This window comes from Acanthopagrus latus, chromosome 22 (assembly GCF_904848185.1).
Source record: "Acanthopagrus latus isolate v.2019 chromosome 22, fAcaLat1.1, whole genome shotgun sequence".
Classification (NCBI taxonomy): Eukaryota; Metazoa; Chordata; class Actinopteri; order Spariformes; family Sparidae; genus Acanthopagrus; species Acanthopagrus latus.
This window is the reverse complement of record NC_051060.1, coordinates 19,756,321-19,783,689: the sequence shown is the minus strand read 5'-3', so window position 1 is coordinate 19,783,689 and position 27,369 is coordinate 19,756,321. Positions and strand designations below refer to the sequence as shown.

At 42.7% G+C, this 27,369-nt stretch overlaps 2 protein-coding genes across 18 annotated transcripts in view; one reads left to right on the top strand and one right to left on the bottom strand.

Annotated features, from left to right (window-relative positions):
• The window catches only part of tmem244 (transmembrane protein 244), a 73,279-nt gene that overhangs the window by 13,093 nt on the left and 32,817 nt on the right, over positions 1-27,369 (bottom strand). For 2 of the 16 annotated variants that reach the window (XR_005072403.1, XM_037085836.1), the window contains exons 3-5: positions 8,392-8,514; positions 5,543-5,735; positions 4,691-4,781 (exon numbers count right to left, since the gene is read on the bottom strand). The exons of 8 other annotated variants lie outside the window; for them this stretch is intronic. Coding sequence is in view for 6 of the 8 variants with exons in the window: in XM_037085836.1 (XP_036941731.1) it covers positions 4,691-4,769 (79 nt within the window). In the remaining 2 variants the exon portion in view is untranslated. Of the gene's footprint in view, positions 1-4,201; positions 4,288-4,690; positions 4,782-5,542; positions 5,736-8,391; positions 8,515-17,646; positions 17,799-27,369 lie in introns of those variants that run through there. 6 more of the 16 variants (XM_037085832.1, XM_037085842.1, XM_037085834.1 and 3 more) reach the window with 5 other exon arrangements.
• On the top strand, positions 281-17,640 carry tmem200a (transmembrane protein 200A). 2 transcript variants are annotated; one of them, XM_037085829.1, is made up of 5 exons: positions 281-1,505; positions 13,721-13,852; positions 14,666-14,961; positions 15,595-15,758; positions 16,401-17,640. In XM_037085829.1, the coding sequence occupies exons 2-5, from the start codon at positions 13,728-13,730 to the stop codon at positions 17,505-17,507; spliced, it is 1,692 nt and encodes a 563-aa protein (XP_036941724.1). In that variant the 5' UTR covers positions 281-1,505; positions 13,721-13,727; the 3' UTR covers positions 17,508-17,640. The 2 variants fall into 2 exon arrangements, with proteins under 2 accessions (XP_036941724.1, XP_036941723.1); XM_037085828.1 differs by lacking the exon at positions 281-1,505 and having other exon boundaries at positions 9,624-13,852.

The window sequence follows — 27,369 nt, the reverse complement described above, 5'->3', positions numbered from 1 at the left end:
TTTAGTGTGTGTGGCGCTATAATGAGAGCGGAGGTCAAGTTTAAGGTCGAGGATGACCGGAGGAGCTACAAAATGCCCTAATGATGGTGGACACATGTGAATCCAGTGTGCCGCTCTGCCCTCAGAGCAACTTCACAGCCACAAAAAAAAAAAGGGTCTGTCTCTCTCACACACACACACACACACACACACTCTTCAGGCTTCATGTTCACAAATATCTTTCTGTGTGTTTACACTGAATCCATTTCAGCATGTAAATACAGGAAATGGCATGCGTGGCAACATCTGCAGCGTTTTGTTTTTCTTTGCGCCCCTCACTGGACCAAAAACATGGCGCTCTGATAACAACAAACATCTGGCCAGTTGTTGCATATCTTACAAGAACACACAGCACAAGTCGGTCCTGCCAGAATTACATCCAAGCACTTTTTTTTTTTAAAATTCCCCCCCACACTGCATTTTTTCTTGCTGCAGGAATGTTGTATTTCCGGAGCTTTCCCCTGCTGATATACTTTCTATTCACAATCCTGCAGCTTGTTGCATTCAGCACAACAAGCTCATCCTCCTCCTGGAAGCTGAGCATCACCGGGGAGCTTCTCCTCCACCCTCCGTCCTCAGTCATCCCCCCTGATCTGCTGCGTCCAAGAAAGGCACGGCGCCTCCAGACGCACATCCACCTCCCAGTGCTTCAGCCCCGTCTCTCTCTCTCTCTCTCTCTCTCTCTCTCTCTCTCTCTCTCTCTCTCACGCACACACACACGCACACTCCTCAGTGAAAGCCTCTCACATTCCCACAAGCGTAGAAGCGCTTTGGAGGAATTGGATGGAGCTGCCTCGTCTCCTCTCCGGCTCAGAGGAATATAAAAACACGCTCGTACGCCGCTCGCCGCTTCTTTCTTAACACGCAGTGACTTGCAGTTGAGATTTCTTCGGAAGACTTGTGTCTTATTTTTTTCTCTCTCATATTTTTCACGTGATATCAAGTTTTTTCTTTTCTTTTTTTTTTCCTTCTGGACGCGAGAATCGGGAGAGCGCGAGTTTTTACGCGACGAAACAAGGAGTATTTTTTTTTCGCGCTGGGGAACTACAAGCTGAGCTTTTTACGAGTTTTTTTTTTTTAAAGGAGGAATGTGTTCACGGGTTTTCCTTCGGTCGTAATTAGGAGCGCGTTTCGCTGCCCTCGTTGTCCGGCGCGCACATTGTCTCCATGTGGCGTAAAAACGTGCCCGGCGCGTAACAAAGTCATCCGAAGAGAGACTTCTGAAGCCAGCTGACCCAACTCACACTGTGACAATGACCTTGCACCGTCTCCGTTAAGATCCTCAGCTGTGCTGCTGTTTGGAGCTGAACTCTCCCCTCCTGTCTCCTGTTTTCCTCCGGCATGGCATTTCAGTGGAAGTAGCCTTCAAAGTGGAAGATGGCTTTTTACTTCCCCCCAGGTTACAGTCTAATCCCCCTCCATGCCTAATGGCACAGTGACGGTGAACTCTCTTGCTTTTTGCGAAGGTAAGCTGTGTTTGACCGCTCCAACTTTTTCCAAACACTCGCTTTGAATCAATCGTAGTCGACAGCTCTGCCGTCTATCTTTTTATTTCCATCCATATTTAATGAGGTTTCCATCAATATTTGATGGCGACATCTCACCAGCTTTCCAGTGTAATTGCTGGTGTTTACTGGACAGAACTCTGATACTATCAGAGATAGAGTGTGATGTGTCAGTGTCTCTTTTATTGATTGACCGGAGAAGGAACACCATGATGGTTTCATTGTGCCAGGGCTGAGAGATGACCACTGCCTGCTATATCTTTATTATGACTGACCTCAGAGCAGCCTAACAAGGAAGCATGTCAATATGTGTGCCTTCAGAGACAGGTCACTGTTGAAGGGCCAATGTACCTTGTGTTAAAGATATTAAAAATGATATCCGTTCCTTCCACATCACTGAAAATCCAGACACACAATACACTGCGTCTCACTTTCCTGTACGTTCTCGCTGCATGTGAAAGTTGTATATATTCCAGCGCTGCCATGTCACTAAATCCTGCTCCTGTATGCGAGTCTTAAAGGCACACTATGCGGTTTTGGAGAAGAAATTCAAACTCAAATTCAAACTAATTTTAATATCTACATTATCAATAAGCTACTTAAGCAAACTCAAACATATATACTTTCCTCATGACTAAATAAATGAGCTGTTTCCAGAGGAAACACACCAGAACACTGTCTGACACTAGAGAGGTGGCAGGGTCCGCCACATGTAAACAAAGTAAAACAATGAGATTTAGGCGTAAGGGAAATCAGTCAACAAAGATCTTTCTCTTCTGATTAAAATGCGTTCCCCAAAATGACACAGTGCTCCTTTAAACTCAGATTTAAGGTAAAAACCAGCCGTGTTAAACTGCTCATTCATCATTCTGCACGCTGAAGGTCAAACATCCAAGCGGAAGAAAAAAATGAGCAAAAGCCGCTCTGTCTCTGGTTTTTACTGTCTTCAGTTTGATGTCGGTGAATCAGCAGTACGTCTCACCTCGACAGTCGTTTGAACAAGTAGGGAAACTAGTGGCTCGTAGCAAGAGTGGCTGCCAAACACATTACACCAGAAATGTGGCCCAATTTGAGAATCATCAAGAAGTCAGGTGACGTATCAGCTAATCCTCCTTCACACATATCCACTAACTGGATAATCCTGTTTAAATACCCCTGGGTCGGGGGCTCCTTCAATTTGTTGCTCCAAGGACTCCCACAGAGGGACGTGCGAGCCCACGGACCACCACCTGATAACAGGAGGTCATCCCACAAGACTACATGTGAGGATAATATGATGTATCTGATCCAAGACATGATTCTCGTTCAAGGTCAAATGACATGAGAACTGTAGCTTATAGAAAGTGGATTGTCATACACAAAATAAACAGGGGGCAGCACATCAGTGGGGTAGCAGCTAACTGCTGCTGACTGTAGCTGCCATTAGCTGTGCAGCCAGCAGTCCAGACTGGGAGTTGAACATTTCAGAAAACCAGAGGAGTGCTGGAGCTTAATGCACAATACAATACAAACGCATCATAACGTCATGACTCAAAGTGTTATTTCTTCACATTCTGTTTATAAGTTATTATACAAACTGATATTAAAGAACTAGTGGCGTTCACTCTTATTGTGCTCTGGTTCACTGAGCTGAACAGCCAATCAGACTGATTTCTCTCTCCTGTCCTGTGCAGGACTCACCACAAAAACTCAGGCTGATACTTGTGGCCTGGTGTGTCAAGGTCATAATATCCTAAACACAGGCATCACCCCTAACCCCAGTGAGGGTGCCACTGCTGCAGGGCAGCGTGTGGTGTGGGTGTGGGTTACGAGCAGAGAGAGTCATTTTGCAGGAATGAACAAGAGGTTCACTCCAGTACACACACACGCCTGGCATGAGCATCTGGTGATTCAATTCAAGGCTTAATGCAATTGAGCCGAGCTGGATTGATCACAGGAAGCAATGACACTGATGCAGTGTGAAGGATGTGAGATGCGAGGAGAAAAAAAAATAAATAAATAACGGCATGTATCATCAAAATAATGAGGAAGAGAAAAAACAAACAAGACGGTGAGGAGTGTGCAGGATTTGACACTTGAGTGTTTGCATCAGAAAATATGCTGTCGAAAGGTCAGCGAGAAAACACAAAGTGACATATTCTCCAGACAGATGACTCATCATTGACCGCGAGTCTGTAGGAGTGAAGCGATGCACAAACACGAGCGTGCTATCTGTTTATGCCTTGCTCATTCTTGTTCCTCCTTTTTCCTTTTCCCTGTGGTCTTTTTCCTCCCTCCGGTCCTCTCCTGCGAAAGCCAATTTCCTTTGGACTTTGCGTTCAAGAAAACTAAATGGCGGTCAAGAAGGACGAAGACTTCATGTCAGGGAACGCTCGCGTGTAGATCCGATTACTCAGGAGCCAGACAGACTAAAATCGTACAGGTATATTTAATTTCAGTCGATTCTGTGACTCACGTCTCATCATTGTCACTGTAGGAAACAAGATGTTGAACGTTGTAAACCCACTCAACAGGGGAAAATGTGATCACTTTTTTAACAAGCCGTTTTTATATCACTGAAGCTCCAGCTCAGCCCAAGGCCAAGTGCACGGGTGTTTTTTGCCTTATTAGTTCTTCTTTTCAGGACTCTGTGTGTGTGTGTGTGTATGTGTACTCACTGTGCTTAATTGACATTTTCCTTACTTTCCTCATGCTTGGTACTTGTTAGGGTGTCATACGGTGACCTCATGTAACTCCGAGCACAGTTTCACCAACTGCAACCTGAGAAGAGCGCTAATGGGCATCTTTGTGTCACATCAGATTACAACTGTGATGTCCAGTTTCTGATTTGTTAAACGTATTCAAGCCAGCATTCTTCTAAACTGGGAAACTTGGATTGTTTTCCTAACTTGGTGTTCATTATATGGAAAAGCCAGATAAAGCATAAACACATGGCTGCATCTTACAGCCCAGTCGCCTTGAAGAAATGTTGGCAGTGAACGATTCTGCAAACGACTGACAAGGTAGAAGGCAGCCAAGCCAGTGACAACAGTTCGAGACTGCGTTTCAGCATTTAAGGAGACCTTGGGACAATTTTGAAAACAGATTCATTCTGTGTTGACAGAAAACAGACATCTATGACGAGACCCTGGGATGCATCCACTCACTATTTTGATTAGAAGTCGAGACTAATCCAGCCGTGTTCGTGGTGACGAGTGGGGAGTGTTTAAGGAGACCTCCGGACATCTTCAGCTGTTTCTTTGGCCACAAAAAACAGGCATTTTAAGGCAAAACATGATCTTTCCCTAATTATAACCAAGTGTTTTTTTGTGCCTGAACCAACCAGACTATAAGCACAGTGTTGTCACATCATAAAATAGAAAACTGAACTTACAGAAAGGTGAAGTTGCAACAAAGTGTCAACTTATTTGTGGTTTGGAGAAAAACGTACGTCAATATTTATTCTAGTGATGCATTGTCTGTTGAAGTGTGATCAACCATCACTAGTCACCAGCATGCATCTCCACCATCTACTCTGTGTGACGTAAACACAACATAATCAACCAGAATAACTAAAAACACCTGTGTGTCTGTGCTGATTAGATTCAGCCTTTGGTTTAACGACTTTCAGCTCAACAAATGCAGCATGCAGATGTGCTGGAGAGAAGTTTGCAGTGAGGGGAACTAAAATATCTGATTTAACTACAAAAACCCACAAATCTCCATCTCAAACATCTGCACAGAATAACCCACAGACCGTTGCTGTAGTGTGTGGAGAGGACGATGGAGTGTTTCTGTCTGCAATGCTGCGTTTGGTGTTCTCTGGTGGAGATTTGCATTTGACAACAACATGAACTAAAGGACAGCGTCAGTTTTCTTTCAAATAAACTTTTTATTTAATTCCATCATACAAACCGAACTACAAAAACACGTTTCTGTAATAACATAAGCAGAATGGACTGCTGATCAAAATGATTCCCCTTAGAATCCTGGGTTCGAGCCAAGATGGCGGTTCTTACTTGAAAATTTCCGGTTGAGGAGCTGGTCAGGGTTCATGTGCTTATCGCTCCGGTTGTTACTCTGACTGGTTGGACATAAGGGGCATGAAAAGCAACACAATCAGCTGTCAGGGATCAGAGTGACTGAGGTTGCCTTGTGTGATCAGGCAGCTGTCGGGGGGCGGCCTCTCTGCAGCTGACTCTGACATCTGACCTTAAAGGAAATGCAAACGGAGAATTCCATTTCAGGGGTCAAGAAACGTAAATTAGTAACACTGTGATGGACTAAAACAGACCTGCACCTGCTGTAAGGCACATCATGCGTTTTAATATATATATATATATATATATATATATATATATATATATATATATATATATAGTATCTTCTCTGTGAAGCAGGAACATCATGGCTTTTCATTTGGAGGCCATTATCACGACAGTACCTGTTTTACGTCTACTGAATATTAATGGAAACGAGATATTTTTGTCAAAGATGTGGCGCTTTAAGGACAGCCGACAATCAAGACTCTGCAGCAAAAGAGCATCACATTAAAGAGCTTCATTGTCTGAAAAATACACAAAAAAAAACATTGGCTGACCCTGTAAAAAGACGTGTGTGAACTTCTTCCATTAAAGGTTGATGGGCTGTGGGTTTTAGTATGCACATGCTAAGAGGATTTCATAAAACTGCCTCTGCTTGTAACTGCATTTTCCTCCCAGCACCCGTCTGGTAAAGTGATTATCTGCAAATTAATGTAATAATAAGTGTACACAGTTTGTAGTTAATGGGCCAAAACATGCAAAAAAATAAAAGGATAAAGTTTAACACACATTAAAATATGTCCTTAGTTAACCCACTGTCCTTCCTATATGATACTATACTGTATTCAGCTTAACATTAAAAATATACTATGCTGTATCATCTTCACATTTTAATCTCTACCACACGAAGCTATATTACACCATATTATACTATTTTACACTTTATTACTGCACTACAGTTTATTATATAATTAACTATGATGTAAACTATTACAGATTCTTCATTGTGTGTGAGCTCCTTGAATACAGTACACCCCTGTGCAAACTTAACATTTATAGAAACTCATTTTTACTAATTAAGATTTTAAATAATGCTGCTTGAGGCTGCATGGACTGTGCAGTAGCTCACGGTCTTCTTTAATCACGGGTTGTGCAATATGTGTAATTTGTGTTGGTATTGTGCTGCTCTGTTTATATGTTTCTTTGCGCTATCATACCGTTGATGAAGGCTCTCAGTCATCCAGGTGATGGTAATTCTAAGTGCTGTATCGTAGGCAACTGGACGTGGTTCAGTGTCTTGAAGACGTTTCACCTCCCATCAAAGAAGCTTCTTCAGTTTCTAACTAACTGGGGGGGAGTTACAGGGTTTTTAAACTGTGTGGGAGCGTCCTCACTGAGTTGTTAAAGGGATCTTCCGGCGTAAATTTAATCCATGGTCTAACACACCGTGACACAGAATACACATTGATTACCGAGTTTAGTTGAGTTCCGCAGCTCAAGGATGATGATGTTTGATGATTGATGTATGATAATTACTCTGTGGAAATGCACTCAAAGTTCATATGTGTCTTACCTACCAGTTTATAACAGTTATTATCAAGAGCAGACAGGGAAAAGAACGGATTTGAGCATTTCTAATTGCACTCGGTAATCGACTCGTCAGGGCTTCCCCACAACGAGCGAGCTGCTGCAGGAGAGTGGTGAGCTGTGTTCTCTTTTCAGTAGAAATCCGGCTAAGCTGGCAGATGTTTGACCCCGAACTACGTGCTGGGACCCTATTTGTACTGTTGCTGAAGTTTGGTAGTGTTCTGAGCATTATTTGTGGCTTTTTGATAGCGATTTCTTGGTGGAGGCGTATACTGCAGTGTATTGTTACTGTGCGGTCCTTTCTGAGGTTGCTAAAACTACGTAAGCTAGCAGTTGGAAAACTTGATTTCTTACTCGGTGTCACAGTGTGTTAGACCATGGATTAAATTTACGCCGAAATATCCCTTTAAGTTCACCTCTGAACTCTGATTTTCAGAGTCGTTAGGGCTACTATACTATACTGTTTATACTTTATAGAACTGATGATGACTGATGTATCAATTGGGTGATATTATTGGCTTACCACAGATGTGCCTGGATCAGCTTACAGTGTATGTCATCTGATATGAGCTGATGTTAAAATCTTTTTTTTAATAGACCATAACACAGACAAAAAAAAGATGCTTGGGGTAATTCCCAGTAAAGTTTACAGTTTCACTGCACTAATGTGATTTTGGACCATTGCCTTTATTGTTATTGTCAAATATCCTGCCTCCATTATGTACATTATGTATAAAATTGTGTGTTTATGTATACATTCTGCCCCCAAAATCCAGTAGAGGTCAAAACTGCTCTGTGCTGAACTCTTCTATACTTTTATTGCTATGACCTAGCATGCAATCTAGAACATATATATCTATATGGCAGCCGTGTCACTGAGTAGGTCAGGTGTTTTGGGGTTTCACTATACAAACAGAAAACAAAAGTCAAATGTTACACTGAAATCACTCTTATCTACTGAAATCAGCCTATGAACGTGCTCTTTTCCACAGTCAGGTGGGTGTAGTTTTGAAGTAAAGTACTTAAATCTGACCTGGCATTGCACTTGACAATACCTCTATTTCAGTTTTTCAAGTAAAAAGCAGTGATAAGATGATCACAAAGATCACATATTATTTACTGTGCCTTTGCCCTTGAGCCAAGTAGGTATAATTTCCATCAGTCTTCGCAAGAGAGAAGAAAGTAAAAGAGAACCTTTTGATATTCAAACACCCTGACAAGCCTGAAATAGCACTTACTGGAGCTGTTTTGAGGGTTTCTCCTCCAAGCAGTGGTTATCTGACTCTCAGCTCCATGATATTATGGCAGATGACCTTAGCGGAGCAGCGGGGGGGCTTTGTCTGTCTCTCCATGTATATCCACTCCAGGAGCAAGAAAAAAAAAAAAAAGAGCCAGTGATAGAGAATTTGTTTTGACACTTAGAGCAATTTGGCCTCAGTTAACCTCTCCAGAGCAGTTTATGACAAAACACACTTGAGCCACGGTAACTGTAATGGGAGACATAATGGATACAAATGTTTCTCTCTTCAGTATTCTCCAGTCTCATCTCCCCCTCCATGCTCATTCCTCTCTCATTACATCTGTTCCTTCTCCTGCTATTTGTGTCCATATGAGATGCATTCCTCTATGACGTGTTAGCCTACAGTTCACTGAAGTGAGTCACTTGAGACAAACTTTTTACAGAGTCCTTCCCGAGTAAAAAAAAAAAAAAAAAAAAGTGTTTTTTTTGTGTGTGTGTTATCAAAGCACCTCCTCTCTTCTCTCGCTCCTCGTCTTCCCCCCCTCTGGCTGTCTTCTTCGCAATCCTGATTCCTCCTATCTTTACTCTCCCCCCACACACCTGACGTCTCCTTGTTTTGTTTTTTTTTCCTCTCCCACCTGTTCTGTTCTGTCCTCTTTCCTCTTTCACACTCCCTTGTTTTTTCTCTCTCTCTCTCTTTCATGCGTGGAAATCAGAGAGAATTTTAGAACTTCGCCACAAGATCGCATAAACAAAATGTAATTAGCAGCCCCGTTGCAAAGCTAACGTGTAAACGTTGAGACTGCAAAATATTCAGTTTTTTTCCTCGTTTGCAGGCACCTTTCATGCCAAACTCTCTGTTGCTCTCACCCGCTCTGTTCATCCTGGTGTCTCCCTTTCACCAGCTCTGCTTCTCATTTCATTCCCCTTGCCAATTGCCAAATCGCCTCTCTCCATTCCCTCCCAATTCTACTCCGGCATCCTTCGCTGTCTCCTCTGTTCCTCCCCCCCCCCATCACACCTCTTTGAAAACTGATAGAAGCAGAGTGAAACCCTACCAAGCTGTGACATAAAAGTGTGTGTGTGTAAAAATAAATAGATAAAAAAATAATAATTATTTATATATCTATATATCTATATATCTATATATCTATATATCTATATATATATATATATATATATATGTATATATATGTATATATGTATATTTATTTTTTTCTGTGTGGACAGAAATAAAGATGGAAATCAAATTGTATTCATGGGAAATGCCCTTTTGCAAACAGAATGCAGCAGTTAATGATATTACCTGTCATTCCTGTGCACACAGCTGGTGGTTGCTATAGAAACGTGTCACCTAGCAGCAGAAAATGTAGTTGCTATAGGGACAATAAGTCACGTGACGTGTCCTATAGATACCTGTCGCTGTTATGCTACAAAAGGACTCACCTCAAGGATTTAATGCATGCGGGGGGGGGACATCCACTGGAAAACACATGCCATTTTTTTAAAGCGGGAACTCATCTAAGAAGTGCGTCTTTAAATGTTTAAGTGTCTCCAGTAACAGATAAATGTGCTCCCTGCAGGCTGAGGTGTCATAAATTGCTGTAATCGTTTTCTGACAGCGAGCGTGCACGCACAAATAGTGGAAATCATTTATAAGGTGATCACAAGGAGGCTTATTCATCATTCATTAAAGACTAATTAGGAAAAGTGCTTATTACGGCAGTGAAGTGGAAAATGGAGCAGCGGATTTCGCATTATTCATAAGTTTTATCTAATAAGAGGCGGAAAACATGACGCACCGAGTGAGTTGTTTTTGAGTGTTACTGGATTTGAACTTGTCATCGATTGCTGGTCCCAGCGCAGGTCCGACGGGTTCTCCCCCAGCAGAGAGCCTTGTTGTGTCAGAGCCCGAGTGGTTTTCTCATTAGGATGCTGCTGTGTCGGTAACGGCAGCTCCTCGTTTTCTCTGCCCCACTTGTTTCTTACTCCCGCTCTTTTAAAACTACAGACGCACTTGGCTTGTTTTCCGCCTCTGTCCTGTCATCGCTGGCAGACACAGCGCTCTGCCCTCCTTTATTGTCAGGCTTTTTTTTTTTTTTTTTTTTTTTTACAGTTGTTTTCAAACTCTTTATACAGGCTTTCTGTTTCCGGTCATGACTCAGTGCTGCACCCAGGTATCCCCTCTACCTCCTCACCCCATTTCCTCTTTTCTCTTATATCTTGTCTCCTTGCACTCCCATGGATCCCTTTCTCATCTCTCAGTAAACCGAGGGAATCTCTCCCCCTGCTCATGAAACATTGTGTGGGTTTCCTGTTTGACGCACACCAAGGAGTGAAAGGAGAGAATCGAGTAGAGAGAGCGAGAGTGAGAGGGAGCGCAGAAAACCCGAGAAAAAGAGGCTGGTAGTGTTTGTCCTTGTGTGATTCACCATCTGTGGTAAAACACTCTCCCACAGCAGTATTACCAATCGGATGATTGACATGAAAAATACATTAAGATGTGAGAAGGAGAAAAGAGGGTAGGAGGAAAAGAACATCTGGTCTTGTTTGTGATTCACGCGTACTTTAAATACTAAAAGCTTCGTCTGCTTCTGATGCTTAAATCAGACTTCACTGCCATGAGATATGTAGAAGAAAAAGAGAGGGGTGGAGCGAGAAAGAGGGAAGTAACCAAATAAAAAGAAAATCAAAATTAGAGACAGATTAAAAATAGAACTGAGAGGACGGTGGGAGGAGAAACGCAAACAGAGAGAGGGAAGATAAGATGAGAAAGAAAGCTGCGGGTGGATGGAAAGGAAGCGCAGGAAGGGAAAAATTATTCAGGGTCACAACCAGAATGCATTAGCCGGTAGACTGAGGGTGAGAATAGGAGAGAGGCAGAGATTTACAGATAGTGTGTTCTTGGAGGAAGAAAGAAAGAGGGAGAGAGAGAGAGAGAGAGAGAAATTAAAACATAGACAGAGGAAGGTCATGAGTTTGTTCTTGTTCCTGTGCTGAATCCATTTATTCTATTACACTTACACACAGGTACACATAGACACACTCACACACGGTGCAGAAAATGATTAGCTAAATAATTATGCTATTATTTCTATCAGGTATTTAAGAAAATAAATAAACAGTACCACACAAACTCAGTCCAAATCAGTCTCAGACCAAAGCATATAACAGAGCCGCCGATTCACTCAAGGTCAGCGTGCGCGTGTCATGGATCACTTGTTCATGCGTATGAAGAGGCAGCATCATAAAGGGCGATAATGTTGAGACCAAAGGACGAATGTATTAGAAACAGCAAGAAAGTCCACAATGAAAGGAGCCTTGGATCGGCTGGGTGGTTCATTCAGAGGACCTTCATCCTGGATTTGAATTCTGTGTGAAGCCTTTCGTAAATTGTGACTGTTTTATAGGAGGGATCTTAGACATGCACGAGAACCTGTATACAACACTGAAGGAAAGATTCAAATGTATAATAGGTCTCCTTTAAAACCAGACGTGGGTTTGTTGCACCGAACTCGATCGCAGACGAAGAATGTGTTGTTTTTTCACGGTTCAGCAGGGGCCAAGCGCGACAGTGAAACAGTGGACTGCTGGGTTTATTACACGGCTTGGCTTGATACTCTGTTGCACAATTGCATCTCAATCTCATTCTAACCAAACACAGTACAGCACAATTACTTTCTGAATTAATCATTTGGATCACAATCGCACTTTCCACTGGAAAAAGAAAAAGGATTATACGCAATATTACGGTAATAACTCACGCAAAACCACTTTGTCACTTACTGCTGCATTCAGTTTCCCTTTTAAAAACTGCAGTCATTAATCTATTATTGATCTCGAATCTTCCAGCTGGTGATTACTAACTCTTTAAATGCTCCGTGGCAGCTTTGTATGGTCACCCAAGAAGGCTGAAATGAGCTATATATTGTACTGTACTTGTGGGAGGTTAGCCGGAGTATGTTAATTGTGAGGGGGAGCAAGAAAATGATGCCAGTTAGATTAAATGTTTAAAGGTGGTGCTCATGCTGAGGCCACGATTCAAACAATGTTATCACTTTCCACTGCTGCTTCACGGCAGTTTGCTGATGATTCTGCTGATGGCGCCTGACCCACAGCTGATAACTGTGAGTTGATCGCTTCTACAGTAAAAAAAGAAGAAAAAAAAACAGTCAGCCTGCAACAATACAGCTACTTCTGGAGCACAATAATAGAAATATCCATTCAGATTCTTTACTGTGGTAATTTAACATCAAATATAGTCACTTTAATCCTCTTAGTGCTGAACGGTACAATGCTAATGTTAATGTGCACCCAGATTAACAGGCATTTAAACCCAAATGAAGGCTCCCAGAATAGGCCTGTTTGTTTTAAGCCCACTTCCTTTTAATAACTATTAATAGACATCTGAGCAGCTGGTGAGCACAGAGACCATGATTCATTTGAATAAAATGTCAGAATTGCAGCCCTATTCACAGATTTAGAACTGCGACAGCAACGCAAAGATATGAAAATTTAAATAAATGACTGATCTGATTTAAAATGATCAGAGATTACAAAAGCACGAGCGATGCACGTTTCTCCCACTGGTCGCTTTCTAATTCTGCTCGTCTTATCATCTTGCTTCCTGAGTTTCTCTTTCGTACACAGAGGAAGAATGCTGCAAACAAACATCCTGCAAGGGTGGATGACTACGTACAGCATGCACACACATACGCATCCCCGCCCATGCTGGCCTGAAATCTGGCCGTCCAAAAACAACATACCCAGTAAACAGAGGAGACTTGTAGTGGGTGTGCACATTTTTTTGTGCGCCGACATCTGTATCACAGCCAAACTGTGAAGAGCTTTTTCTCTAGCTTTGAAAGGCGCTCAAAGTCTGCCACACTTGTGAAAATGTGTTTTCAAAAGTCACTGCTGTACTTGAAGTGACACGCTTGTGTAAAATAAGGTAAATAGAGCTGGAACTGGATCAATCTGCTGGATCTGTGGGTGATGGTGCAGCCTGAATATCAAGTGTTGTACACCTCCTTTACTCAGAGCATTTGGAGAATGCAGAAATTGACAAGTGCACCCTTGACCTGTTCTGAAATATGAGTGTTGTAAATGTTTTTTTGTCTATGTGCATCTGTGCTTCTGAATGGATGTTTGCCTTTGTTGGTTTTTTTCAGTTGCATCTTTTTGTTTGCGTGTCAGAAAGACCAAACAAACTGTCAGGAAACAGCTCCACATCGATGGTCGTTTAGTAGCGTGGCAGCACGGATACATTCACAACAGATGCTGGACATGCAGTGCATGTTAACTCTTTGCTTTGTGTGTATCTGCAGGTTCAGTATGACTGCAGCAGCAGGTGTGCTGACAGGCTTGGCCAAGCTAAAACGCCAAGACTCCACCCGCTCTCAGCACCGGCCCCTATCAGCGGCAGGCCTTGGAAACGCTGCCCCAGAGAGTGCCCCCAGGTGGTTATCTTTGAACTGTTACCTACACAAGGATTAATACAGACATTCCTGTGACCTAGGTGAGAGCTAGGCGAGCTGTTTTACTTTGGGCAACAGGAAACTGATAGCAGTTTAATTTGTACATGATTAATGACGGGTGATTGCAAAAAAATGCTGACGTCAATACATATTGGTGATGTAATCACATGCTCATTTGCATAATGCTTACTGGTTGTGTCTGTTGCAGTGAGGGGGAGATTATTTTAAGCCATATATACAAAAGTTTGATAAAGAAATCTTCGCCAAATAATCACAAACTCACTACAAGGACAAATATATTTTAAGTGAAAAACAGTAAAGGGAGGGAGACGATCAAATGAACTGTGTACATTTTTACAAGATAGAGGAACGTCCTACTTTGGAGAAAGGGTGAGAGAGAAGATCAAACATGATCTAGACTTAGCAGCTTAAGGTTATCACCGGTAAAGTACCAGTGGAACCGCAAAAGACTAAGAAGTCAGAGAATTAACAGATCAAAGCAGAGTAAACGGCAGCTATCCGGTCTCAAATCCAGAAATAAAGTCGCTAAGAGGGTCTGAAAAGTTGCTAAATCTATCGAGAAAGTAGCCAAGTTGGCAACTGCTCTCTGGATCAATCTGTTTGGCCAAGGCCCAGAGATTCGGCACGGCGCCGAATGCAATCAGCCCTGTAATGAGCGTTGTTACAAAAAGCTAGAAGTGACTGTTAACAACTGTGCCATGGTGGTTGTAATGCCACAAAATATATGTCTCCATAAACCATCAATCCTGTTTTCCTTCCATTCTTTTCATTCAGAAAGCGGAAACGACGCACTGATGTAGTGGTTGTGCGAGGAAAGCTCCGCCTCTACTCCGCCTCGGGGTTTTTCCTCCTCCTGGGATTGGTCATCCTGGCTGTAGGGATCGGCATGGCGACACTGGGTTACTGGCCGCACAGCGAAAGCATGCCCCCGGCCAAATCGCAGACGGGAGTTGGCCCTAAGACGCCAAATACTGGAGGAGCTCAGACATCTGCCACAGGTGAAGGAAATGAAACCAAAATAGCCACAGACGGGACTGTGGGTAACTCCAGCGCTAGTCATCATGTGCAAGGTAAGAATCAGTTTCTCTGAAAACTTAGAGACTTGTGCTGCGTTCCAGACAACTCAGAACTTGAAAATATGTCTCACCTCCTACTGGAAATAGAACAAAGGGAAGTTGGAATTGCTATTTGTAAACTCAAATCCATCTACCCCCTCTTAATGAGGGTGCAGTTGTCTGACATCACACAACAATGACAGCGCCCATGGGGGAGGGTGTAGGACGTATTTGTAGACAAGAACATTGAACTGCTGCACTTGATCCTCAACAATCTAAATTATGTTGTGATCTATTGGAAGAAAGTCAAAAACGCAAAGCCATAAGATGACACCCCAGACGAGCTCAGCTGCTGCCAGCGACAAGGCTATATTAGCTGCCAAAGTTTCTATACGCCTAAATGATTTGAAAAAGCTGCTTCAGCTCAACACATCCAACGAGGCTGCACTGCTCTGGGTCCAATTATGCGTACACTCACTCAAGAGACATCACTGTGTCAAGGTCAGCCGAGTTGTTTGGTAACGTTTGGCATTGTGCACCTGGAACGCTTGAGGGGTTCTAGGAAAATTCTGACCTTTTACTGCATGGTGTATAAACTTGTGCTTCCAATATTAAATGAATCAAACCCTCCTTGTGTCCTGCATGTAGATACACCGTCCAAGCAGACTGGAGGCGCTCTTGCACGGTTCCTGGAGCAACATCGTCACTCTGAGAGGATGAAGATGTTCGGGCCCTTCACCATGGGCATTGGGATTTTCATCTTCATCTGCGCTAACGCCATTCTTCATGAAAACAGAGACAGAGAAACTAAGGTAGGGCTGAAAGCAAGTGCTGAAGAAATGAAACACCGGCGTTTCCAGTGTATTTTGAGGGTCTACATGCTTTTCAACGAGCTGCATAAGCAAACAGAATCATACAGGCTTTCATGTCATGAAACACTGATTCATGCAGAAATTGGTTTGAGAAAAGGTTGCGAGAAATATTTAAAATCTAAAAAACACGACCTAACTCAATAGAATATGTAGTTGATATTCCTTCCCAACCCTGTATTCTCATTTCTGCTCTTCCTCAACTCTCTTAAAAATATGGGGCCTGCACATTGCAGTCATCCATATTCATCATCTCTACACAACTAACATGCAAATCATATTTCTGCCAACCTCCTTCGCCCCATATCTTTCCAATTTCCCTCTGATCACATTTCCCCTGCTCTTATGTCCTCTTCTTCCTCTCCTTGATTTGATTACCCCACCCCCACCTCTCACCCTATCCTATCCACCCTTCAGGTAATCTGTGTGACAAATATGTATTCCAAGGTCACAAACATCCAAAGTAAACACACAGATATGCATCTATAGAATAACATGTGACGACTGCGTATTAAACCTATTCTCAGACAGTTGGAATACAAGTACTACTGCTACTACTAATGATGCATTTCTCCTCTGCGCTAGATAATCCACATGAGAGACATGTACTCGACTGTCATCGACATCCATCGCCTCAGACAGAAAGAGCATAAACAGCACCAACACCGCAACAGCACCTATGCACGAGAGGTTGGAGATCATCGAGCCTTCGGAGCTGATAACTCAGCACGGTTGGCCAGCAATTCGCTCCTCGCGTTCTCTCGAGCAGGTGGAGGGTCTGCAGAGGAGGAGGAGGTGCTGTTAGGGGATGAGGAGTTTCACAGACAAAGGGAGCAGGCTAAGTTGGATTGTAGCTTTGCGGGGCTGCTGGCGCCGCTCTACAAGGATCGTCCCTTCTACGGCCCGGGACTCGGGTTGGCTCACTCGGATTCGATGCGTCACCAATGGTCGGTGGATGGAGATGTGGAGAAGGGAGGACACCACGCCCGCTCTATAGTCTCCTCCTCTATTTCTGCGTTTACTCTCCCAGTCATAAAGCTCAACAACTGTGTTATTGATGAACCGGAGATGGAGGCGATTACCGAGGAGGAGAGAGGAGGCGAGAGAAGAGATGGAGAGAGGTCACAGCCTCTCAGCTCCATGGAGTCTCTGGTGGTTCCTGTAGCATCTGTTGCCAAGGCCTCCAAACCACCGGGCTTACACCGGAGCAACTCCGCCTCCTCCTCCTCCCGCTGCTCGTCCATCTCCTCTGTCTCCCTCTCCCCGGCTCCCTCCTCTACCTCAGGCTGCTGGCTCTCCCCAGGAGCAGCGAGGACTGACTTTGGCTCCAACTCCTCTCTGCACATGCTCAGCAGCCACTCCAAATCTCTGGACCTGGAGCGCGGGCCGAGCATGCTCAGCGTGCGCCCGGAGCAGCGGAAACACCCCAGCTGGCCCCGCCTCGACCGTAGCAACAGCAGCCGCAGTAGCAGCGGCAACCGGGGCAGCACTAAAGGCTACATGCGGCTGGAGGACAGGGAGGACCAAGGGGAGCGGCTGCTAGATGTGTCACAGGCGGCGGCGATGAGGCGCGACTACAGTAAGCGGGAGAAGCTGCTAATGATATCGAGATCGCATAATAATCTGAGCTTTGAGCACGACGAGTTAAGCAGCAACACACTGAAGAGGGGCAGCTCCGAGACTCGATTCTGAAGAACTACAGGCTGATAACAGTTCGGTCCTGCTCTGTAAATTGCTCTCCTGACAGTATGAGTGAACTGCACTTTTGTGTCAGGGGGACACTAATGAGTTCAGCAGGTACACCCCAGAGAGAGAGAGAGGGAACTCAAACCTGGCTCTGAAGACACTTTGTTGAGCAGCCAGCTGGAGAGTAGTTAGAAGTGGACCATAGTACACTCTGAGGCCTCACGTCAGCACGATGCTAAATGCCTGCTGTACCAGGTCCAGTGGTGCTGTCCTGTCGCTGAGCCTGACCTGTAACCTCTGTGGAGGGAGGCAAGAGGAAAGAGAAGTTCCCTACAGGGATCAATAAAAATAAACCCCAATGCATCATCCATCTCCTTTATACAAAGATAGATCTAATAAAGTTTTAATAGGATCTCGACACTGAGACGCTTTAGGATCGATACCATTTCATCTTTAAAGTTTTTGAAAACTGCTTTTGTAAAGTGTTACGAGGTTTTATTCAAGGACACGTTGGAAGAGCTTTGGGCAAGGTTCTTCCTCAGTGGGTAGCAGTGACACAAAGGCATATCTGTTGTCACAGACGGTCAGTTTAGACACAAGCTGAGGATTGAGCAAGACTCGAAGGAGAAGACAATAATAGTAAACTGAGGGATTTTTGCCACCAAGTTTGTGTAGAGAGACTGAGGCTGATAATCATCATATTTAGCTCATCGACTGTGTCGGTCGTGAAAATCCAATACAAAAGCTAAACTCACAGAATCAACTGGAAACTTACAGCCTGATGTAAACCTATAGAAGAAGACATAACAGCGTACTGCAGCGACTAGGCTCCAAAGTCTAAAAGGTTTAGATATCAGTGGTAAAGTATTTGTGTTTAAGGGTCGTTTATGTATGTTTGTGTGTCTGTCTGATCCTCAGGCTGTAGCAGAAGTAGAGATGTGCACAAAGAGCAAAATTCCAACAAAAGCAGTTACTATAATGTCAACATGCTACAGCACAGATGTGAGTCGATATCAGAATGCTGGGCGGCAAAATACAATAACAGTCCGTGTTACCCTGCAAGTAAAAATATTGCTGCCCTTTCCCAAGAGAAGTTATGTTTGTCTGCCACTGAAAACTAGAGGAAACAATCTTTTGCCAGAAAATGTAAAGTCTATTTCTAAAAGAAAAGATTTTAATTGAATTCACTCAGGAAATGCAGTCAATTATTCATATGCTGATCATTTTTGTACATTCACAAACCTAGAGCGGGACACAACTGCTGAGAAGGACTTGAGTATGATAGTAATATAATATAATAATGATTATTTTGTCTTAAGAAAGCAACTCAAATACAGCAAAGGGCAAAGAAATGTCTCAAAACAGCTCAATATTTCTCACTAAATATCACGAAGGTATTGAATTCATAAAGAAATGAGTCATATTTGAGGCATTTATACTTGAACAATTGTTTTGTCAGCATTGTCAATTCTCAGTCAGTTAATATTATAATATTGTATGTAAGAGAATGAGATGTACTAGCTTGGGCCAAAAGTAAATCACCGTGTACACATTCATCTTGTGTTGTATGTATAAATCCAGGGATCTGTCATCCAACTGAAATGAAACAGCTTTTTATTGTCTGCTGGAGCACACATGCAAATCTGCCCTGTGAATCACCAATCCTGTTTTTCTCCTTTGAGAAAACAATGGTGATGGTGCGTCCTAGTTTTGAAGCATGAATTCAACAGAAAACAGTCGAATGCTTCATCGCAGCCAATCAAATCTTGCATAGAGCAGTAACGTCATCGTTCTATCACAGGTAAAGCAGACAGTCGAACTGAACCACATCCCAAATTAACTTTCCTGCTAAAGTCTCCTTACAAACACACATTAACCGCTTCCTGTCCTGAACATCAGCTTGCTGAAAGGGTCACCAGGCAAATATTCACTTGGAAACAGTTTGCCGCTAATTTCAGTTTCTACATAGCATTTAACTTGCTGTTGTGGTTCTTCTCACTCTTCAAGAGCAATTCTGATATTTCCCCAGTTTCCGATGTCTTTGTTTGAATAATTAGAATAAAAAACAACACATCTGAAAAATATATCGATGTTAGTTTTGACTTAAAAAAGGGATAACCAAATCAGTTTCAGTTGGACTTTAAAAAGTGAGTCATGCTGTTTCTGCAATCTTGTGCCCCTTTTTATTTATTTATTTATGTTTCTTTTTGACAATATTCACCATTTTACGGATGATTGCAGCTTTGAAATCAGGAATTAAGCTACAGAGCGACTCAGTAACAATGTCTCGGCATATTTTTTTATCATGTTGAGGAGGTCTGTTGTCACTGGACATGTGAAGGCGTTGTTCTTGTCTGTGGTCAGAGTCTGAGCGGATTTGAAGCCTCAATGTCGCTCAATATCTCTGTTTCAGGTTCTGTTTGGTTTGTCAGCTACCTTAATGATACTTTAACACATTTATTAATGTAGTTGAAACTTCTTCTGTGCTATTTTAAGGCGACGGCCGTGAACAATAGAACTTTAACACCACCTGTGTGTGTTGAAAAAGTCGGAGCTGTTTCTAGGAATGCAGTAATCTTGCCAGAGAGCTTCATTAACTGATTCCCAGCAGTTTCTGCGTCAATGTCCAATTTTAGCCTCCCTCAAAATAAACAGTATTTTCACTGAAAGATGTTTGGTCTTAATGAGTGTGTCTAACCAAGACTGATTCCTACGCATGCATTCACATGTAGCAGCTCTCAGGGGTCAGTGGGAGGTATCAGCCTCTCATGGGTACGCAAACAAACACAGACACACACACACACACACACACACACAACACACCGTCTGACCCCAAAACCCAACACAACTTCCCAAATACATCATCAACTCCTATCTCTCTCTGTCTCCCTCCTCCTCCTCTTCCTCCATTTTTGTCTTCTTCTTCTGCATACAAAATAAGCAAAGGTCTGTATGAGTCATCATCAATTATCATACGCTCTGCAGCTCTCTGGGAACAACACACACACACATACACACACACTTACACAGAAACACACATGTACACATGTAAGGACCAAAGACTTTACTTTTGCATGAAAGCATACATACATATTCCTTCCTAAATGCAAATAGTCACCAAAGCATAAATAAACACACACACAGACACACACGCTTACAGGGCAATTCAAAAGCAGAAGGCTGATGACGCCGTCTCATCCTCTGTGTTACCGAAGGGCACAGATCATAATCCTAACCCTTTCTGAAGGCAAGAAACACATTTTGCCAGCAGAGATGGATGATGTCGCATCCAGTTAACGTTAAACTGAAATTGCCTCGTCCTGTTGGGACGTGCCTTCACTCTCTTTGTCGCACCCGTTGAGGATTTTAATGTGAATATGAAATTAAAGTCTTTTTGAGAAATAGTTTTGCCCGCAGCCGTCGACTCTGTGTTGTCGTTTCAATGACATAATGTTGGAGCATCGTGTTGTCGTGATTCATTCGGATACCATCCTGACCTTGTGTCCCTTCTGCAGTCCATTCACTTCTACATAAAGTGACATCAAAGTCAAATTAGCAAGAGCGCAGAGGCTCTTGGAGAATACATTACTCACAGAACTCGCTGTAACTACATTTTTGTTGCCAAGCACATCTCCCGTTATGATAGATGGCTGAGTAATTAAAGCAACTGAATCAAAGGTTTTACTCTCCGCACAGAAGTAAATCCAGAAAATCTAAACGCATGTGCCTTTTCTCAGTAATCTTTGATGCTTCAGCTTCAGGACACTGTGACCAGGCAGAGCAGGGCACATATGTAGCTTTGCAATATTCTGTTCATTTGCAGAATGTGCCATTTTCTTATGGTCAACTGCATTAATAAAACTATACATGATACACGACGATCCACAAGATTTCCAAGCTTTATGTCATCAGTAGTGAAGAATTAGCTTGTTGCTGAATACCAAAGACAAGGTATGGAGGATGGAAAGCATCAGTGACAGCCTCACACATTGGCTTTGGACTTTTCATGGGTTTTAATGGAAGTATGAATACAATGACAGATGCCTTATCCTCACACTCGCAAAAGACTACTTGCTATTCAAATTGTAATTAGGTCATGAATGCTCTTACATTTGCTGTTCTAGACACCTGCTTTCAAGTCGCTTTATCTAAGAAAACAGAACACAAGCTGGGTTTGTACACTGAGCAGTGAGAGCCACCAAGGCTGCCGAGATAAAGAAAAGAGAAACCAGGTATACAGACGCTCAGTCTGCATGACAGCCTCTGAAAGAAGCCCGTCACTCTGGACTCTGGACAGAAAAAATATCCAAACCACTGTTACGTGTTGAGATTATTTCAACATTCACAGTGAAAGAAGACTGGAATAAACATATTAATGGGGCTCACACACAGAGACACATACACACACACACACACACACAGATGAAAATTACCATCTCTAAATCCCTCTAGATCACATATTTATACCGCATCAATAGAAAGGAATGACTTTGAAGACCTGAGGCACAGGTGAGCTCGCCCTTGTGAGGACTGATTTTTCATTCATTCATTCGGCTCTTTCTTCTCCCGCAACAATAACAGGGTTTCATTTTGTGGGTTTGTGTATTTTTCTGTTTTGTTTTGGGGTTTTTTTCATGTGTGGGAACATCATGTGCATCCGTGTGTTTCGACCCTGTGTAACAGCAGCAGAGATGTGGGCAGTTTACTAACATAATCAGCTAATAAACAGACTAATTACTCGGACACATCTGGAGGGTAAACTGAATGGTTTGCAGATTAGCTGAGGAGAATGGCTGCCAGGAGGGTGAGCTGCATTAGCACAGCTGCCACGGATAATAACAACGCGTCGTGGTTTGGGATGAGCTGCGCTGAATTAGTAATGGAAGTGAGTCATCCAGTCAGTCACATATTGGTTTCTAGAGCAGCGAACCCTCTATTATTTACTTTTCCTGATAAGGAAAAGGACAGCAAATTATTATTTTTTATCAAACCAGATTTCTTATTACTTTTCCAGAATATTCAATCAGCATGTCCATGTTGAGGAGGAATTGTTTAATGTTTCCATACTGCTACAGAAAAGACTGTCAGTGTCAAAGGTCATTTATTTCCTAGAACGTGGCTGAAGGCGACCTCACTCCGCTGCCACGTTGTCATTATGTCATATTAACCCCTCTCCCTCATCCCTTTATTCTCAATCCGGTGTAATTAAGTGGAAAACTGAGTCCCCCTGCAGTGTGTGTCACCGACAGCGCCTCGCGGCGATAGTTCCAGTGTGCGACTGTGTGTTCATGTGCCTTTCTGTGTGTTTGTGCACTTGCCATGAGGCAGCAGTGGGGGTGCCAGCCTAGTTGCCATAGCAGCCCGAGATGTGCTCTGGACCCCTGCCTGAGGAGTCAAATCACACACACACACATACACACACGGACACGCACACACACACACAGACAAACTGAGATTTTAAAAACATTAGACACTACCAACAGCCATTAAACGAAAAATCAAAACAGCAGAATTGCGCTGTAATCCCGGGGTTGATCCAGTTGGCTGCTGCTGCTCTGCCCTACAGTGATAACGGGCAGATCAGGTGAGGTCAGTAGAATTCATCTAATGCACTTGACCTGGATTTGTGCAGGTCTCTGTTGGCGGGGAGTAAAAGTGATGTAGTTTACTGTATGAATATATTAAAGACATGCTTTCAGCTCTAAATATAGGCCAAAAGAAGGTCCCGCTCTCCCGTACTGTACCTGCGACACTGCTGCTCTGCTCTGCTCTGATCAAGAGGAACTATTCTGAAAAAGCCCCAGAAGTAAAGAAGGATACATTGCAGGCTGTAGTTACAATGTCAGATGGCGTGATGGTGGAAGCAGAGGAGCAGAGCAGATCAGCATGTACTCAGTGATAACAGCATTATGCAAATAAGCCTGTTACATTATAAGGACAGCTTTCAAGTTGTGAAACTTGCTTTGGCCTTTACAGCTCCATCTTCAAAGCTTTTAATGTCTAACCTCAGAGAATGTCAATCACACAGGGATGTGATTATTTCCAAATCAATGCGGAGCTCTGGTTTTTCTGACCTGAAAATGTCCATAAAAATGTGTTTATGGTCGAATTAGCTTATCTGTCCTCTCCGCTGTGTGTTTGACTGAGGGCAGGGCTCAGCTCGTACACGCACACACAGAGAGGGCAGCGGAGCAGAGAGACCGCAGCCGAGACGGTGAATCAAGTGAAGTGAAAGTAACATTTAACTCAGCTTGATGACAACTTGAGTAAAAAGGCAGATAAAAGAGAAAGGCACAGCGCATTGCTAGCTAATCACACATATCTTGAACTTCGGCAAATTCTAGTAAATCATCTAAGACCGCTCCTTCTGAATAGTTGTTTAAAAATTCAATTAGTCTTGCTAGTTAGCGGCTCACTCTGACTTTGGGAGGATGAGAAAATGTAGTTCAAATCTCATCGCTTCAAGTCTTGTCTGAAATTGTCTACAACTAAGGCAGATGTCAAAAACCCACGACCACACTGCAACCACAGCACCAAAGCACCAAAGCTTTCCTCAAACCCAGGAAAACCCCTGATACATATCGATTTATTGCTCAGAGTGAGAACAGATTGTTGTACAGTTGTACAATGTATTCTGTGTTTTCTCTGGCTATGTGAAGTCTGTGTCATTTGGGATCTAGTGATTACGAGGCTATACGTTTTTGCAGAAGGCATTTTGTTATAATATATGCAGCCATGGAGTTTGAAAGAGCACTCGACTAATTTTGCATTCCAGTCCTTAAACATGACTCCCAACAGACAGTTTCCAAAAAAAGGAAAAGCATCAAAAGTGATACAGCAACACCAGAAATGCATTCTCCTTTCTGATTAAAATCTGGCACCTACTTTTTATTGCAATCCCGCCGCCGACTTCGGTTTGAGACTGGGGTGTGTTACGCTGGTAGCAGCTGCTGTAGCCTCAAGGACATAGCTTTCAGCAGAGATAAGGAGAGGGCTACACACATTATAACAGCATTTCTAACCTGTAACCTTAGAGATGTGTATAATCCAGGATTTTGGAGCATGATCTATATTAATGAGTGAAGGCCAACACGCACCAGCAGCGTAAAATGTGTGTCAAAACACCTGCAGTCAATTTTTCTTTTCTTTTTTTTTCTTTTTTATGTAAGCCTGCACACTGGTGTCATCCTGACACAAGTTAACCTGAAATGACACATGTCAAGATGCTGCCAGTCTGTCAGTCTATGCCCCTGTCCCTTTTCCCCAGTGTTGACACATATCAGATATATTATCACATTCACTTCCTGGACCCACACATCCCCTGGACTCGCACATCCCCTGACCAAACACCTGACTGCTGCTCTGGTGTATATTAGTCCATCAGTTGACATGAACTTTTGCATTCCATCACCTGTAAAATTAGGATATCACCTTAGAAAATATGTCCCTTGTCAGTCCCCAAACTCTACAAAAGTGAAATACTGGAGTTTTTAAGGTGCCTGCTAAAGTAATTGCTGGTTTGTGTCCTGATCATATTTTGATTATTGCTCCTGTAATTCACAGCTTGAGTCGCTGACATGATGGATGGTAAATGGGAAATTATACTTTAGCAATTTTTGCAGCGTTTTACATTGAGTTTGTATTTGCTGAGGCACATTAACATAACCTGCAAGTAACACTGCAAAATAGCTTAGTGTTGAAGGGACTGTATTATCATACTCATGAATATTAATCACAACAAAAGTTTATTTTCTCTTCAAAATTCCCTTATGCATAAGCTACTGTTTGAATTAAAACTGCTACTGTCTTAACTCTCAGGAGTCTTCTCATGCAAATAAAAACTTTTTCTTTGAACCTAATCAAATTACTACATTTCAGAGATGCAACTCATGTAAGATAATTTGACGATGGTGTGTTCTGGCTGCGCATGTGTTTGCAGTTACAATATCTTAAAGGTGCCAGGAACCAAGAAAGCAAAACTTCTGCCAAGCAGATCCTACATTGTGTTTTCCTCTTTAAATGTTACGGGAGATCTACAGGAGGGGTACTGTCTATATTCCCAGGGTCTTGTTCTTTTGTATAGATTGGTACAGACTGTCTTTGTACCTCAAATTGCAAAAGAATAAAGCTAGCTGGACTGTTCGAATGTAGTTTCAGCAGCAAAAAACAGCCACGTTTAAGATATGAGTGTCAAGAAATTAAATGTGTCATATTAAGAAGATACTGCAGATACAATGGAACGTATATATGATCCACTGTAGGATTACTTCATGGTACAAAACAGGATAGAGTCTAAAACTTTAAGAGATTGCAGATTGTTTGTTCTCTTCAGTAAAAACCTTTGACTACTAACAGATATCTGCGTCACCAGTGAGCTTACAAACTGTCTAATGGTCTTTATTTTTTACAGCAGTTATATGTAAGTATGAAATTAATGTGACACGGATATAGGGATGTCTAGAAATGCTTTAATGGTGCTTCGTAGAAAACCTCCGCAGCGATGCTCATTAGACACACACAAACACAGTGCCAGGTGAGTCACCAGTGGGCTTTGCATCTGCTCCATATTCCTTTCTAAATACATTCTGTCTTTTTATTTCTCCACCCATCGGTTGATTTACTCTATTGAGGGTTTTTTTTTTCTTTCCTTCTCATCCCCCCCCACGTTCAGTCACCAACCTTCATCATCCCATCTTCTCTCTTCCTTTCAATTATTCCCTCTCCGCCTGTACTTTCTGCCTCCTTTCTCTGTGCCAGATTTATCTCATATGACGAGCAAATTACATTATTTCACATGCAGATATTCACTGTCACACGTAGATATAGGTTACTGTGCACAAACTCAACTACCAAGAGTCTGACTGACAGCTGTGAGCGTGAAGCAAACAAACATCTGAGAGAGAGAGAGAGAATGGTATCCGCATGCATACAAACTAGCCAGTAGTATGCAAGGCAGCCTCTGTGCGAGGGAGTTTCTGCTTTGCTGCAGGGCACACACGCTCTCACAGGTAACTCTGCTGAAACCAAGGGACGCACTGACCCTCTTGTAATTGGTCACTGTCAGTGCGATCACATCTGCGCAGACCTCCTGACTGGCAGCTGCTGCTCACTGAACAACGAGCACACTTTTTAGACAGAGGCTCGTTATCTGGTAAATCCTGTCCTGACAACAAATTCTGCGATGAGGACACACTGGATGGAACTAGCTGTTGCGTTTTAATTTAGACTCATGATCCAAGGTTGCATTTTAATATGGTGGGATGTTGCTACTACCTTGACCAGGTCTGTCTTGCAAAGTAGATTTTGATCCTAATGGGACTTCCTCGTAAAATAACGGTTAAATATACTAAATTAAATAACAGGTTTTCTGAGAGGCAGAATCAATTTCTCTCTAAATGTTCCCAACTATGACCATATATTTGAAAGTTGTTTCACTGGACATTATAGCAGTTTGAACGCCACCTTTAAGGACATTTTAACACACTGGCAATTTGGATTTACATTACTGTGTAGGCTTTCAGAAAATTAGAGTGGAAGTGTGCTGAAATTACATTATAAGAATCATAATTTCCTCATAACTGAACAGATCATACGGAAAAAAACTGTTCCTTGGAATCTTGTTCACAATGAACAAGTGACTTTAGCTTTCATGTTCTCAAAAACTACAGTAAAATAACTCTAAAATTCACATGGATATATGAGTTGAAATAACAAGCCTGTGGCGTTGAAAGTGACTAATCACAGGGCCAATGCCTCCCTTGTTTTTTTTTTTTTGCCCCAAAAATTGTTCAAAGTCAGTTTGACTCGTGTGAGGTTGACTCAGCTTCGACTCAGCAGACACCTGTGAGAGCGTATATGCCCTGCAGCA